The sequence below is a fragment of the Cynara cardunculus genome, assembly GCF_001531365.2.
Source record: "Cynara cardunculus var. scolymus isolate 2C chromosome LG 11, CcrdV1, whole genome shotgun sequence".
Lineage (NCBI taxonomy): Eukaryota > Viridiplantae > Streptophyta > Magnoliopsida > Asterales > Asteraceae > Cynara > Cynara cardunculus.
This window is the reverse complement of record NC_037538.1, coordinates 5,711,726-5,725,808: the sequence shown is the minus strand read 5'-3', so window position 1 is coordinate 5,725,808 and position 14,083 is coordinate 5,711,726. Positions and strand designations below refer to the sequence as shown.

The 14,083-nt window shown below is 35.2% G+C and overlaps 2 protein-coding genes across 5 annotated transcripts; both read right to left on the bottom strand.

Annotated features, from left to right (window-relative positions):
* Positions 1 to 2,628: 2,628 nt before the first annotated feature.
* Positions 2,629 to 7,027, bottom strand: LOC112521213 (glutathione S-transferase L3-like). The gene is made up of 10 exons (XM_025129938.1): positions 6,919 to 7,027; positions 6,720 to 6,794; positions 6,532 to 6,592; positions 5,262 to 5,348; positions 4,523 to 4,621; positions 4,328 to 4,430; positions 4,166 to 4,239; positions 3,652 to 3,759; positions 3,160 to 3,240; positions 2,629 to 2,880 (listed from the first exon to the last, which is right to left on the bottom strand). The coding sequence occupies exons 1-10, from the start codon at positions 6,927 to 6,929 to the stop codon at positions 2,872 to 2,874; spliced, it is 708 nt and encodes a 235-aa protein (XP_024985706.1). The 5' UTR covers positions 6,930 to 7,027; the 3' UTR covers positions 2,629 to 2,871.
* Positions 7,028 to 9,498: 2,471 nt separating this feature from the next.
* LOC112521659 (geranylgeranyl transferase type-2 subunit beta 1) lies at positions 9,499 to 12,772 on the bottom strand. 4 transcript variants are annotated; one of them, XM_025130641.1, is made up of 4 exons: positions 12,638 to 12,772; positions 12,325 to 12,440; positions 11,773 to 11,832; positions 9,499 to 10,588 (listed from the first exon to the last, which is right to left on the bottom strand). In XM_025130641.1, exon 4 carries the CDS (start codon positions 10,585 to 10,587, stop codon positions 9,649 to 9,651), a length of 939 nt encoding a protein of 312 aa, XP_024986409.1. In that variant the 5' UTR covers position 10,588; positions 11,773 to 11,832; positions 12,325 to 12,440; positions 12,638 to 12,772; the 3' UTR covers positions 9,499 to 9,648. The 4 variants fall into 4 exon arrangements, with proteins under 4 accessions (XP_024986409.1, XP_024986413.1, XP_024986410.1 ...); XM_025130645.1 differs by lacking the exon at positions 11,773 to 11,832; XM_025130642.1 differs by lacking the exon at positions 12,325 to 12,440.
* Between the last annotated feature and the right edge of the window lie 1,311 nt (positions 12,773 to 14,083).

Here is a 14,083-nt window from a genome sequence, read left to right as displayed (position 1 = left end):
TGTGATTTACGAGAACGCGAGAACAACCCAATAACCTCAAACTTTTTAATTAATAAATTAACTTTTATTATATATATACATAATTTAATAAGGACAATAATATAATTAAGTAATTTTTATAATTTTTATTTTATTTTAATTAACCATAATTATCCTTTCACGTTCCACGTTTTACTCTTGGTAGTTTTTTTCTTCTCCTTCGTTCATGCTTCTTCTCCTTCTCGTTCATGATAATCTCCAGATAGTCGATGGCTTAACATCTTTTCTTCATATCACACCCCTATCACATAAGTATCACACCCATATCACATGATTATCACACCCATATTACATTATTACAACAAAATTTTAATTTATCAACCAAAACGATAACCCAAGTGATGTATAACAGTGATTATCACACACCTATCACATGATTATCACACCCAAATCACATGATGACACCAAAATTTTAACTTATCAACCAAAACGTTAACCCAAGTGATGTATAACGGTGATTATCACACCCCTATCACATAAGTATCACACCCATATCATATGATTACACCAAAATCTTAACTTATCAACCAAAAACGATAACCCAAGTGATGTATAATGGTGATTATCACACCCCTATCACATGATTACACCAAAATTTTAACTTATTAACCAAAACGATAACCCAAGTGATGTATAATGGTGATTATCACACCCCTATCACATGATTATCACACCCATATCATATGATTATCACACCTAGTATAATCCTAACCTATCGAAACCATTCGAAATCGTTGTGATAATGTCTAAAATAACCAATTTACTAGATAATGATAAGGCTAATGATAAACACCGTTCGAAATCGTTGCTTCCGTCGGTTGTTTTTGCGATTTGAAGTTATGAGTCTCCTTGAATTCGTAACCATTTACTAGATAATGATAAGACTAATGATAATAACGATCGTGTTTAAAAGATTTGATGATATCATTTTCATTATTACCCTTTTAATTTTAAATTTTTTTGAATCTTTTTCAATTTCAGTTTTAATTTTAAAAATCTTTTAATTTTATTTTTTATCACAATATGTGGTTATTGGGTTGTTCTCGCGTTCTTGTAAATCACATGAGTTCTCGTTTGAACCCTTCCTTATATATATATATATATGGACACGTCTAAATGAGAAAACGATCTATTTAAAACAAACGCAAGAATTGGTAAACCACATGTATTTTTCACATCACATATGGTATATTACACATCCAAACCGTGAGGACGAAACATGTTGCACACGTTAATTTTCACGTGACCTTGGTCGCTTTGACCAATCGTCCTCATCCTTCTAAACGTCTAATAAATCACATAAAATTTGATCATTTTTGCATCATCATAAGTTAACCGTCTTCTCGTTTGATTTTCCTTTCTATCGATATATTGTTATGTTAGGAGGGTAAGATAGTAATTTAATATTTTTTTCCAAGGTTGTTCCACTTTTTTAAATGAAATAAAAAAAACTCTATCTTTGTTCGATGAATTCTTGCCCCAAACTTGTACAACCTTTTTCTTGTTCCATGTTAGGCCAACACACAAGACAAAGTATCTCATGTAATTCAAATGTAGTTATGTACATGTAAGCAGTGATTATATGTTTGTATCATTAAACCGAATAACGAGCAATCAAACATTGTAATTCTATGTAGATACGTTTAGAGATTTTTTCTTGAAAATGAAACATTTGTCAAATCATTGTATGTTTGTTTGATAATTGATTACATTATTTTCATTGGATTTTATTTAAATAAACTAACATAAAACTACAAACTCGAGACAACAAGTAATATTGGTGTACAAACTATAGAACATACTGCAAGTATAGAAGGTCAACAAGTAATATCTATGTGTAACATCCTGTTTTACGTCCCATACAATAAAAGTGTTGAACCAGTTAAGAAAAACCAAAATTTAGAGTCCGACTATAGTGCTCATGTATTAATGACGAATGTTATTATAGCGCATTGGTGGTATCGAAAACATGGTTGTCCGGGCTATTTTACCCACACGATCGTGGCATTGGCTTGATAGCTAGCACGATGGTGCTGATGGTACCAAGAAAATGGTTGTCCGGGCTATAGGGCTCCCACGATCATGACATTTGCATGATAGCGGGTATGATAACCAGCGGGCCTTGGAGTATAAAAGGTCGGGTTTAGGGTTAGGGCTTGTCATTTTTCTTCGTCTCCATTTCTCTCTCAATCAAATCGATTTTGGTCACTTTTGTCCACCGATTTTCGGGCATGATAGCAAGCTGTTTGGCTGTTCTCACTTTTTCCATGTATTAATACCTTGATCTCAGTCATCAATGAAAGGCTTTTATTGATAGATAGTTAGGATGGAGATGATGAGATGAATGTGAATGTGATCTTGAAGCAATAGGTCAAATTCACTCTAGTAAGTATGTCGATGAATGTCATATGCTATCGGTACAAGTGAAGATGATGTCATTTTTATGCTCAGATGTGTTTCAAGAGCATATCTTGAATGTCATAACCCGACCAACCCAACCCACATAGATTAGGTTCAACTGGGTCATGCTAACGGTTTGAGTATTATCAAATCGTAGCAGTTTGAAATGGATTGTCAAAAATACCTTTAGACCGTCAAACCCAACCCATGTGCAGTACTGAGGAAGAAGTCATTGCAAGTACAAGAAGTACAGAAACTAGATTATTCAAAGTTATAGATAACAAACAAACCAAGAGGTTTATTAACCTAAGACCATTTTTGCTACAAACTTACACCCAACAGCAGTTACTTGAAACAAACAACTTTATTCACCCTTTATATATAATGCTGCCTGCCTGCCTGCCAGCCATATCCCTCAACATATCATCAACTTCACTCACCCTACAACAATCATATGAGCAATTAGTATTTCTTTTAGGCTAATCCCCCTTTTCGAGATGATCCCAATCTTACGATTTCGTCAGTAAAACACCAGAAAACCGTGATATATCAAAACGTCGGTCACACAGAAGAGAACATAAACCCAAGGATATCATTCCAAAAAAACGATTTGGACTACACATGATATTTGGGTCCAAGACAAGCGTGTAGTCCACTTTTTCCAAAAGACTTTCAAGGCATGATGTATCATGTAAATGCAGAATTCAGAAAGCTACTTACCAGAAAGCGTTTTTTGTACATTTGAACAACGTAATCAGGATCACATTTCGTCTCAACATAGGCATCAATCTTGTTCAGTTCCTATACTCAAGTGCTTCATAGTAAGTGCAAGAATGCGAATGGACGATGCAATGCACTCACAACATCAATCTTAACAATTAAAAAGATGGCTTCATATGCCCAATTGTCATGTATTTACATCGCCCAAAAAAAAAGTGATCTTGCATAATTTACTTCCAAAATTCAAATTCAATGTGGATGTTGTCTTTGTTATAAAGTTTATTTTAGAATCAAATTTCTCAAGAGAAGTAACCATTTTGAAGTCAAACTAAATCATTTGACCTTGAAAAGTCAAAGTCTATCTGGCTTGATTGGGAATCGATGGACTAATATTCAAAAACCCAAAAAGTGGAGATTAGGAAGGAAAAAAAAATCCTTCTTTCTAGTCATCTTATGTTTTACTGAAAGAAGAAGCAATGACAAATGACATACCTCTATCCATGTTGCTAGTTTCGGCCTGCCTGAAGTAATATCATACTTGAATACCTCTTTTAAGAATACCTGAAGCCTTTCCACAAAAGGAATATAAGCAAAGTCCACCTGCAATTCATAAGTTTGTAGCAACAATTAGTCAGTCTTCACTTGCAGTTAACTGAAAGTATTATGTCGATACTTATTTTTGGGTAACCGTGGGTGCTTGGGCCATCTTGCACACACCCCGACTAATCCCATGGGCCCCGAAGATAACAGCTAGGAAAATTCCCTGTAGCCCTAAGGAGACTCGAACAGGCAACCTTTAGGGAGGATCCCCAAGGGCTAACCTTTATCAATGGATACTTTTTTTTGGAAGGGTGTCCAGGTTATGCCTGGACTAATCCCGACAAATTGTGACTGCAAGAAATCAGCGTTGATAAACTAAGTGGCCACAGTTGACAGTTGTTTTGTACCTTGATGGGCCAAAAAGAAGGAATCTTGGAATTTTAAGTGCAGAGAAGAAAGCACTCACCAAACTGACTTCTCCAAGGAAAAAAGGACCTTCAAACTTCTGAAGAGCTGATTCCAAGTAATCAAAAGCAACACCTGATCCAGGTATCAGATCTAATCAGCTCTAGATGCAAAAAAGTTTCATGTGTTTTATATATAATACAAGGATAGGTTTAAGTCATACCAGCTTCTTTCACAGTATCTCCTTTAAAGGAAGAGAACACTGTTCCATTGAATGTGTTGGTGTACGTCAATAGATCCTCAGCAAACTCTCTTTTGGCAGGGTCCTATAAATTTTAATATGGCTGCTTGTTACAATTTCAAAAGAGGAGAGAGGGAAAAGAGGTTTCTCTATCAAACTGTAGATCTCAAATCTTACATCTGGTAGTAACGAGGGCCCTTCGAAGTGAGCATCTACATATTTCACCAAATCTAAGCTCTCTCCAATGATTTTGTTGTCATGTTCAAGAGATGGCACCTTAATAAAGAAAATATCATCAACAAACAGTATCCAGGTATCAACCATCAATAGATATAAGCATACATGCACAAACACGGTGATATAAGGAGATATATGTAAATGCTCAATAGAGATTATGATAATCCGTTTATCAAGAAAGAAAATCCTAGTTGCTTTTTTATCACATATAATGTAACAGCTAGTTGAATGTAACGAATTCTCAATTACTATAATGAAGATGTGTTGTTTTATATAAACTAATAGACTCAGCACACTCTGTACATTTTGCAATAGATATTACAAGTGTTTAGAAGTGAGAGTGTCACACATATGCAGAAACTATTAAGGACTTCCTGTTGCCTTTTGATCAGAATTCATCTAAGCATTTCATGTGCCCAATCAATAACGACCATCCAACTTGAATCTAAGGACCAACTAAAAAGACTCGATCTAATTCACAATTAATATCAATATGTTTATGTGGTGAAATAGCAGTAGTACCACCTCAAACAGATCATTTGAGTCTTGAGATACGAAAATAAATAATTTGAATAAACATAACAAAGTTGAAAAAGAACAGAAAATGGTTACAAACTGATTTAACCAGGATTAAAAAGTAGAACTTAAAACATAATATACGATATATCACAAGGATTACCTTATTTTCAGGGTAGACTTTCTCCTTATACCATGCGGGCCTATTTGCGAGGTCAATGGGAACAAGCTTGATCTTGTCTTGTAGTCCCTGCATATCAAGACCCAGATAATTAAGAAGTCGATATTAGTTTTGATACAGAGAGAATTCGGAGAGTTAACAAAGGTTTTCTTCGATCTTCGGAAAAGAAGAAAATGAGCTCGAAAGAAGCCCGAGATAGCACATCGAAAACGGGAAACAGACCCGCGCCCAAGTTTTCCAATACAGCTCCCCACCCAAATTTCATTTCTCCAAGTTACTTGCAGGTATTGTCAACATTTCGGTTTAAAAGAAAGTATAGCAAATAATCAACCAAAAGTCTTCTAGGAGATCAAACATTTATTCAAGAAATTATAGACATTTCATAATTCCTTCTACAGTTTTGTCTTTAAGCACACCCCATTAGTTGATTAACTTGCTCAAGTTTAGAAATACAATGTTTCTGTGTTTACTTTAAACATTCAGAAACAATAATCATAGCAACTTATTTTTTGGAAGGGTGTCCCACTAATCCCAGTAAATTGTGATGGTAAAGATATCAATCTCGATAAACTCAATGGCAATAATTGTTGTGAACGTTTGGAATTAAATCCAAGGTAGATGAGATATTCCACCACATACCCTGAGCCTTACCACTACGCCAGAACCCTTGTGCTTAATCCATAGCAACTTCCTATATTATATAAACCATTTCATTGACCTTCTACAAAGGCATAAAATTCCAAATCCAGAAGTTGACTCAATTTAAAAGTAAATTTACATCTCTATCAGCAACTAGGAAAGATGAATTTTGTTTTGTTTTGGGTATATTTTTTTAATAGAGTCGAATGAAAGAAAAGGTGAAAAACTAAGGTCTCCTGCCTACTTAATAAGATAAGAGACGCCCAATTCAGCTCAATTCTAAATCGTCACATGAGGTCTTATTTTATTCATCAACTACGAGAGAATCGATGGGGGTGCTTGGAAGTCGCAATTAATCAGATTCTGGTTCTAATTTTTTGAATAAAATAATCAGAAGCTACAAAGAAGCGGCTGCAACAAAACTATTTTTCACTTGTGAATATAAAATCAACTAATTATTCCTGGTCTAAACCACTTTGTTGTAGTTAATTAAGTAATTCAATAATCACCTTCGAGATCGCACAAACATCTGCTAAACCTCAAATTCAATTAAACCATAAATAATTCAATAAAGGAACTTAATCGTAAAGCACAACATAGGTTAACAAATTACCTTATAATTCCTGGTAATCCAAACACGCTGTGCAAAGGGGCATTGATAGTTGGTGTATAACCTTCCATAAACAAAATAAAACTATTATTTAGATATCCTGATCATCGCAGCAGACTAAAACCAAAAATACGTTCTAGAAGAGAAATCAAGCTCATTCAAACTTAACTAACTAATCATATGATACATACCTAGTGGTTCCGTCAAACAGAGGAGGTTGTTGAGAAGTAGAATCCAGAGGTGATGGAAGAACCTCTTTCACACTTCTATAAACCATACACCAAAATCAAAATCAAAATCATATCAAAATCAAAATTCAAATTCAAATATAAATGCATAGATAGATAGATTGATAGAGAGAGAGAGAGAGAGAGAGAGAGATGTTCTTACGAAGTTGGCATTTTCAGATGGTTCGAGAAATGAAGTTGAGGACGATGGTTTTTTTAGTACGACAAAGGCAAACCGATTTGCGAGGGGAAGGGAGTAACACGTGTATTTATAGATGGAGTATTCTGTTCAGTTTTTACTTTTTAAAAATGTAATTAGGTGTAAGTGGTGATGGTATGCCTGCGTCACCACTGACGCTTCAGTGAATGAGCAACTACAAACCGCTATCCGTCCAGATACATTTTAAGAAATTTTTGACAGATACATTCCAGATCAATCAGCCCATATCGATTAGGGGAGACCTGAACCGTATAAACCAGTATCGTAAATATTCCAGTTTATTGATTGACATTAACCCTAAGTTTATCGTAATCGATTAGTTAATGTGTTGGTTAAACGTATTCTGAAACACGAAAAAAAAATAATCATTGCCTTATTTCCAAACACATCGTAAGCTAAACGAGTGCTGACGAATGTTTACAAGTTCATTAAATTGCACTTTACAGCATGATGTACGATTTTAAATTGTGTATTTCATCCAATATTATATTAAAATGTGATAAATACTTACGTATGAACTACTTTTTGTTGACCGAGGGGCGGACACACGTTAATATCTAAAAACTTGTGAAAAAACAGTAGCCTCCTCTCTCAAATCCGCCCCTCGGCCCACTCGTAGACACTGCCGTTTAAATGTGACCACAGCAGCCATAGGCTCGCTACACCATAAGTAGGGGTGAGCATAGGCGGGTACCCGCCCTTTTTGATAGGAACCGGAACCGGAACCGGAACCGGTTAGAGCGGTTCTTAAATTTTTGGAACCGGAACCGGAACCGCCGGGAACCGGTTCCGGTTCCGGGTACCCGCTTCCTAAAATATTAAAATTTTGTTATTTAGAAATAAAAAATAAAACGTTGCCAAAACACTAAATAAATAAGCAAGAATACAAATTATATGTAGTAATGGTTACAAATATTGTTTAACGATTACAAACCATAATAGATTAATAGAAAATGTTCAAAGTTTAACGATTACATACTATAATGGTAAATTTTCAAAGTTTAACGATTACATACTATGAATCCAAGTGAACACACAATTTAAAAAAATACGAATCATTCTATATGAAGAATTTAGATGAAGAATGAAGATGACGGCGTGCTTTCAAGATGTAAACCTAATATAAATTTGGTATTAAAAAATAATAATAATTTTTTTATTTAAAAATACCGGGTACCCGGCGGGTAACGGTTCCGAAAAATTGAGAACCGGAACCGGAACCATTCTCAATCGGTTCCGTATTTTAGGAACCGGAACCGGAACCACTCATATCAGTTCTGGTTCCAGAACCGGCAGTTCCAAGACGATTCCGGTTCCATAGCCGGATACCCGGTTCCGCTGCTCACCCCTAACCATAAGTGGTTGGCCGTTACTCTAAATTCAATTTAAATGGCTTTGGTAGCAGCATAGTCGGTCCTAAGATTTTTGATGCCCTGTGCGAAAAAAAATAAAAAATGCCCTTAAGTCTATTTTTTTAAGTCAACGAAACAACGAAACATGCGATTTTTTACAGAGTTTAGAACCTATTCAAGCCAAATGTCTCATCCTCATGTTTATTTTTATTAATTATAATAAAAAAATACAAGCGGGACATAAAAATCAAAACCCCGAATACAAAATATATAATGATAAAAGGATAAATCCTGGATTAAGATTGTGCTTCCTTCTTTTCCAGTTTTCCCTTTTTCAAATTGAAACTAGCAAAATAGAAATTTTATTTTACTATATGGGACTTAAAAGACAAGGAAAACTATAAATTAGTTTTTAGCTAAAATAGTAAATTACATCCAAATTATTGTCATAATGAACAAAAAGTAAAACTCAAAAGTTACAGATCTAACGACTAAAGGCTAATGACTTATCTGTTAGCAGCTTAATAAGCTTAATGGAACTAATACGGTTAATCGGCTAGAAAGAGAACTTCATGCCCTAAAAATCGAAATAGTCGAACTTTGAAGAACAATAGATATTAGATTGAGTTGTTGGAATGATGGCATTAACTGGTTTACGATGTGCACTCAGTATTTATCATTACTAGGCCTTGGGCCTGTTTTTATAATTAAAGCTCGGTTGTTCAATTCCCAAATTATTAAACTCAAAACTAGTAATAGATAACAATTTGATGCCCCTTTAGGCTTTGATGCCCTGTGCGGCCGCACGGGCTGCACGTGGCCAGGGCTGGCCATGGGTAGCAGTAGCCCTACGTCTCACCATAAGTTATCACTAGACGACATCATGACTTCAAGTATTTATTTCTGGTTCAGTCCAATCCAGTCCAATATGCACGCCTTCAAGTTGGATGCCTTTGGTCCCGTACTGCAAGTAGTACTACTTCAAGGCTTGTAATGATGTCCCCTGGTTCCCAGAAGCTACGATCAGTAACCCGAGGATTCTTCATCAGAGTCGACCATGGAAGGGTGCTTTGCTTGCAAAACTCGGATATCTAAATCAAACTAAACAAACCCAGTATATCCGCTTAAAAATAAGACATGAAAGTTACAGACTTTACCTTTGTATAAGATGTTCCCAAAAGCGCCGCCCGACTTGCCAAATATAGTATAGGATCAATATAAACGAAGTCTAATGCTTGTTACTAGCAGTAATGATAGAAATAAGATCTGTCTGAAGTAAGAACTATAAACATTTCGTCTTTTAACAAATAAAGAAAAAAGATCACCGGAGAAAAATTCTGTTGACGACATCCACAGGCAGTGCATAAGCGGGATCAATGGCCTTTAATCCTGGATACTCAAGAAGCGAAAGACCTGCAACTCCAAAATACGTGTGGAAAACATCAACAGCATCGTCTGGCCTATCTGAAATTCCTCCCTTCTCAATATCCTGACAGTCCAAGATAAACTTAACAAGCTTTTCTTTGTCGATCCAATGAACTCTATCGATCATTATCAAGCTAGATAGCACCCACCAAGAATAGCAGACATCCGGAAGCTTCTCAGGGCGCCCGTTTAGGCCTCCGGATTTAACTTGCCTTTCACACAACCACCAACCTAAAAGATCCTTATCGACATAATGTAAAGAACCCATTATTGCAAGTGCCCCTATGCAACAAAAAATTTGACCCGCGTGAGATTCAGCACCAGGTGTGCACCCAAACCCGCCATCAAGATTCTTGCAACTTATAATGTATTTTACTGCCTTTTCTACATTGATTCTATCCAAACGATGTAGTAGTGCAAGAGAACATATGGCGACATATGAGAATCTAGTATCTATTTCGCCCCATATGTCTCCTGAAAAGGAACCATCTTCGTTTTGTAGGCTAGCTATGTAGCTCGACACTTTATCGATATCGAGTACTTCTATCTTGTCAAATAGTGCCAAAATTTGGATCGCACTAAGGGTGTAGAGTAAATGTGGATCATGCCCTTCATTACCACCAAAACCACCAGATTGGTGTTGGCAACTCATAACCCACGGAACAACCTTTTCTTGTTCCACAGCTTCAAGCTTTCCTAGGATGTCAAGTGTGGTTAATCCCCAATATGCACCGTTAATTCGGAGATGCTCCATTAGAACAGACTCAACATCATCTTTCCTCTTTTCCACCAATAAGATGTACTTGGCATGCTTTTCAGCTGCTAGATCTCCCATTCTGTGAGATAAAAAAAGGTATGAAAGGATAGTTTAGAAAAAAAAAAACTAACATAAAAGAATCCATGACGCGAAAACTATTCTAGGAGACTAAAACGTTATTTTTAAAATGTTAACGGGTCCAGATTTTGAAAGGTAAAAATAGCACAAGTCAAAGAACCTCCAACTAAACTAAATTTAACAAATGCAATTTAGTTCATATTCCAAAAAAACCCAATAGCAAACAAAACTTGGGTCTTGTAACTTGATGTGAATCACTCAACAATAATACCAACAGTTTTCACATACGTTATGATACAAGCAACTTTAGCGTACTACAACAATAACATGAAATAGGTTACCACTAAACAAATAAACCCCATTTAACTGGTTTATAATTGTTTGCCCTGTTTTGCTTTGGGTCCCAAACGCACATGAATCTCTCCATCCTCGTCTAAATTTCAAACCCCATGTATTATAGAACAACTTTTTTCTTGGCATCACATCACCAAAATATCGTCTAAATCTCAAACCCCACGTTACTTCCATTTCAAATTTTGTCATTGTTTTGTTTGGTTTAAAACCTTAAATCACTTATGCTGTATTTGGGATATGTTCAGAAACTCTCATACTTTTGTTTTGGATTTTAATACATATTCTAATATGCTACCTCGGTTAGATTCATCCTCCATCGAATGTCTACATACTATCTCAATTTTTACAGATTTGAACCACTACAAAACAACTCGTTTGGCTCTGAGAAAAACCACAATTTAGGGATAAAGTAAGTAATGCTGGTAGAGTTTCCTGTATTACTATAAACAACTTAGATCCAAAGTGATCAACCGTTTTCAAGTAAACTACAGTAGTGTCTTGAAGTATAATATATAAGGTCTAGAATTGGAACTGAAGCAGGATTAAATGAATCGCTAAGCAAGTTCGGCTTCAACAAAATAACATTATGAATGAATGATTTGCATAACTAAAGTCATCATGTGCATAACTGTGAACAGGTTATTCATAATGTTTAGACATTTTCAGAAGATCACCTAAAAAGAGATTATTCACCATACGCACAAATCTGAGAAACCATCAACACAAATTTTCAATAATGAGTTCAGCTATGAAACATCTACTTAAACAATGCATAACATCTACTTAAACAATGCATAACACCTACTTAAACAATTCAGTTAGCAAACTTACATGATCAATCCGGTCAGGAAGTGGACTACTAGAGAGCTGGGTCAAAAACAGCTGGCCAAGCTAAATTAGCAAAAATGGAAACTAATTACAGTAAGCCAAATACTGAATAACTCGAGCATAATATTCTCAAATCTCAAATGAAGACAACAAATATCACACGGAGACAAACACAAATCAAAGTTCTGACATTCTCAAACAAATTATCTGCAGATTATGATAGGTCCCAATCAGAGCTTAAAGAAAAGATAGTTTCTACTTGGAGAGAGAACTAAACACAGGTGTTTTAATTCAATAAACTCCTCCTTCACTACATTTGCAGGGGAAATGTATATAAGAAGCAAAAACTACTGTTCCTACAAAAACAGGCCACATCCCCCTAAAAGATAGGTACCAAAGATAGTGGCAGAAAAATAGCCTTAACTCCTATATTTGACTAGTTCCTAAAGCTATACGGTTACGTGGCTTATCAGATTAACTCTCAAACAACGTAACAAACAACATCTCAAATGATTAATCTTCCAAAAGAAAGAATCTGAAATTTGAATCCCTAACCTAAGAATAGAGGGTAATCGGGAGCAGAGAGATCAGGAGCGAGAGCAGAAAGGGGGCCCGAAGCCAGCAGCTGATAGCGGAGAGGAACAGCAAGTACGATTAATCGAGCTAAACGCCTGAGGGTCAATCGAAGGAGGAGCACAATAATATGTTAAAGCAAATATCCAACAATTTGGAAATCTCAACATAACAGAACTATTCAATAATCAATACTAATTACTAGTTTGTGACGATTTCAATAATCAAGATAACATAACAGAGAGAGATGAACCCTAAAAACTGAAAATGATCGAACCCTTAACGATTGACTTACCTAAAGCGACGAGATCTAAACTCTGATTTCAACAGTCGCTCACATGCTACAGATGTTCTGTTTTGGAGTCTGGAGGCAGTTCGCACAGACAATCGCAAAATCGCAGGAGATTGATTGAGTGATTGAATCTGGAGTCTGGACTTGAAAAGGGTGCCAGACTATTTAGTTATGGTTTTTATGAATAATTCAAGGCCCTGTTGGTAGGTCCATTTTTTTAAAATAAAAGTTAAATTTCTATAAATTACGGGGTGTTTGGGATTGTTTGGTGTGGTATTGATAATAAGCATTTTTAAGTGTTTGGATAAATAAGTTATACTAGTAATAATGAGTTTTTTAAGGAGTTAAACTCTTCTAACTTATGATAAATTAATAAAAGTTTTTATAGAAAAGAATAAATTGTTTCAAATAAGCAATCCCAAACACCCCACCCCTTGTATATTAAAATTTTAAGATTTTTACAAGATTTTCAAGTTATTTTATCAAAAATTTCAAATTTCTTTTAGTTTTTCAAGTTCTTTTTGAAGTTTTAATATTTTATAAAACATGTACAATGTTTGTATATAAAAAAAGATTAAGAAAATATTTAGATGGCTTAATTAGATATTTTAAAGTTTATTTTAATAAAATATTGTTTAAAAAATGAAAAACTTCAAACAAGGTTTTTCATATTGTTCAAAACTGATTTTGGAAAGAAAAAAAAGTTCGAGACCTATTTGGCTTGACCAGGGTCCAAGACGGGGACTGGTTATAAGGACCGAACCTTGTACATGGAGAACGGATCATATGTTTTTGGTAGGGACCAAAACCGGTTATCATGGGACCGGTTACGAAAAGGAAAATCTCGGATCATAACCGATTTGGACTCGGCTCAAAACTGTTAAAATGACCATATTGTCCCTAAATGTTGTCTAATGTCATTTTATAACGTATAATAGTTGTAAACGACACAAATCAACATAAATTTATCGTCCCTAAATGTTGTCTAATGTTGATTTGTATCATTTACAACTACTATGATATAAAATAATATTAAACAACATTTAGGGCAATCTGATCATTTTAACAGCTTTGCTATGCCATGTCTAGCTTACCAAACGTAAGATAGATAATTAGTCACGTCTTGTTCTAGTCGAATCAAACATGGGACGGAAAATTAGTCATGTCCAATACTGTCATGTCCCATTTGGTATGCGTACCAAACGCTACCTAAAAGAAATCTCATTCAAAATGACAACATAAGTTTATAATTGAAGAATTTACCTTTCTATGATGGTCGTGGAACCAGTACGATATAAATGTTCTGGATGGTAGCACAAATCCTTTTTGCACAAATTGGCATGGTGGTCACGATGTCACTAGAGGTGGCAAAACAAACATGCTCGATAATTGATCAAACAGATTCGAAAGAAACGACTACTTTTTTCTTTCTACTTTACGTGTTTAACC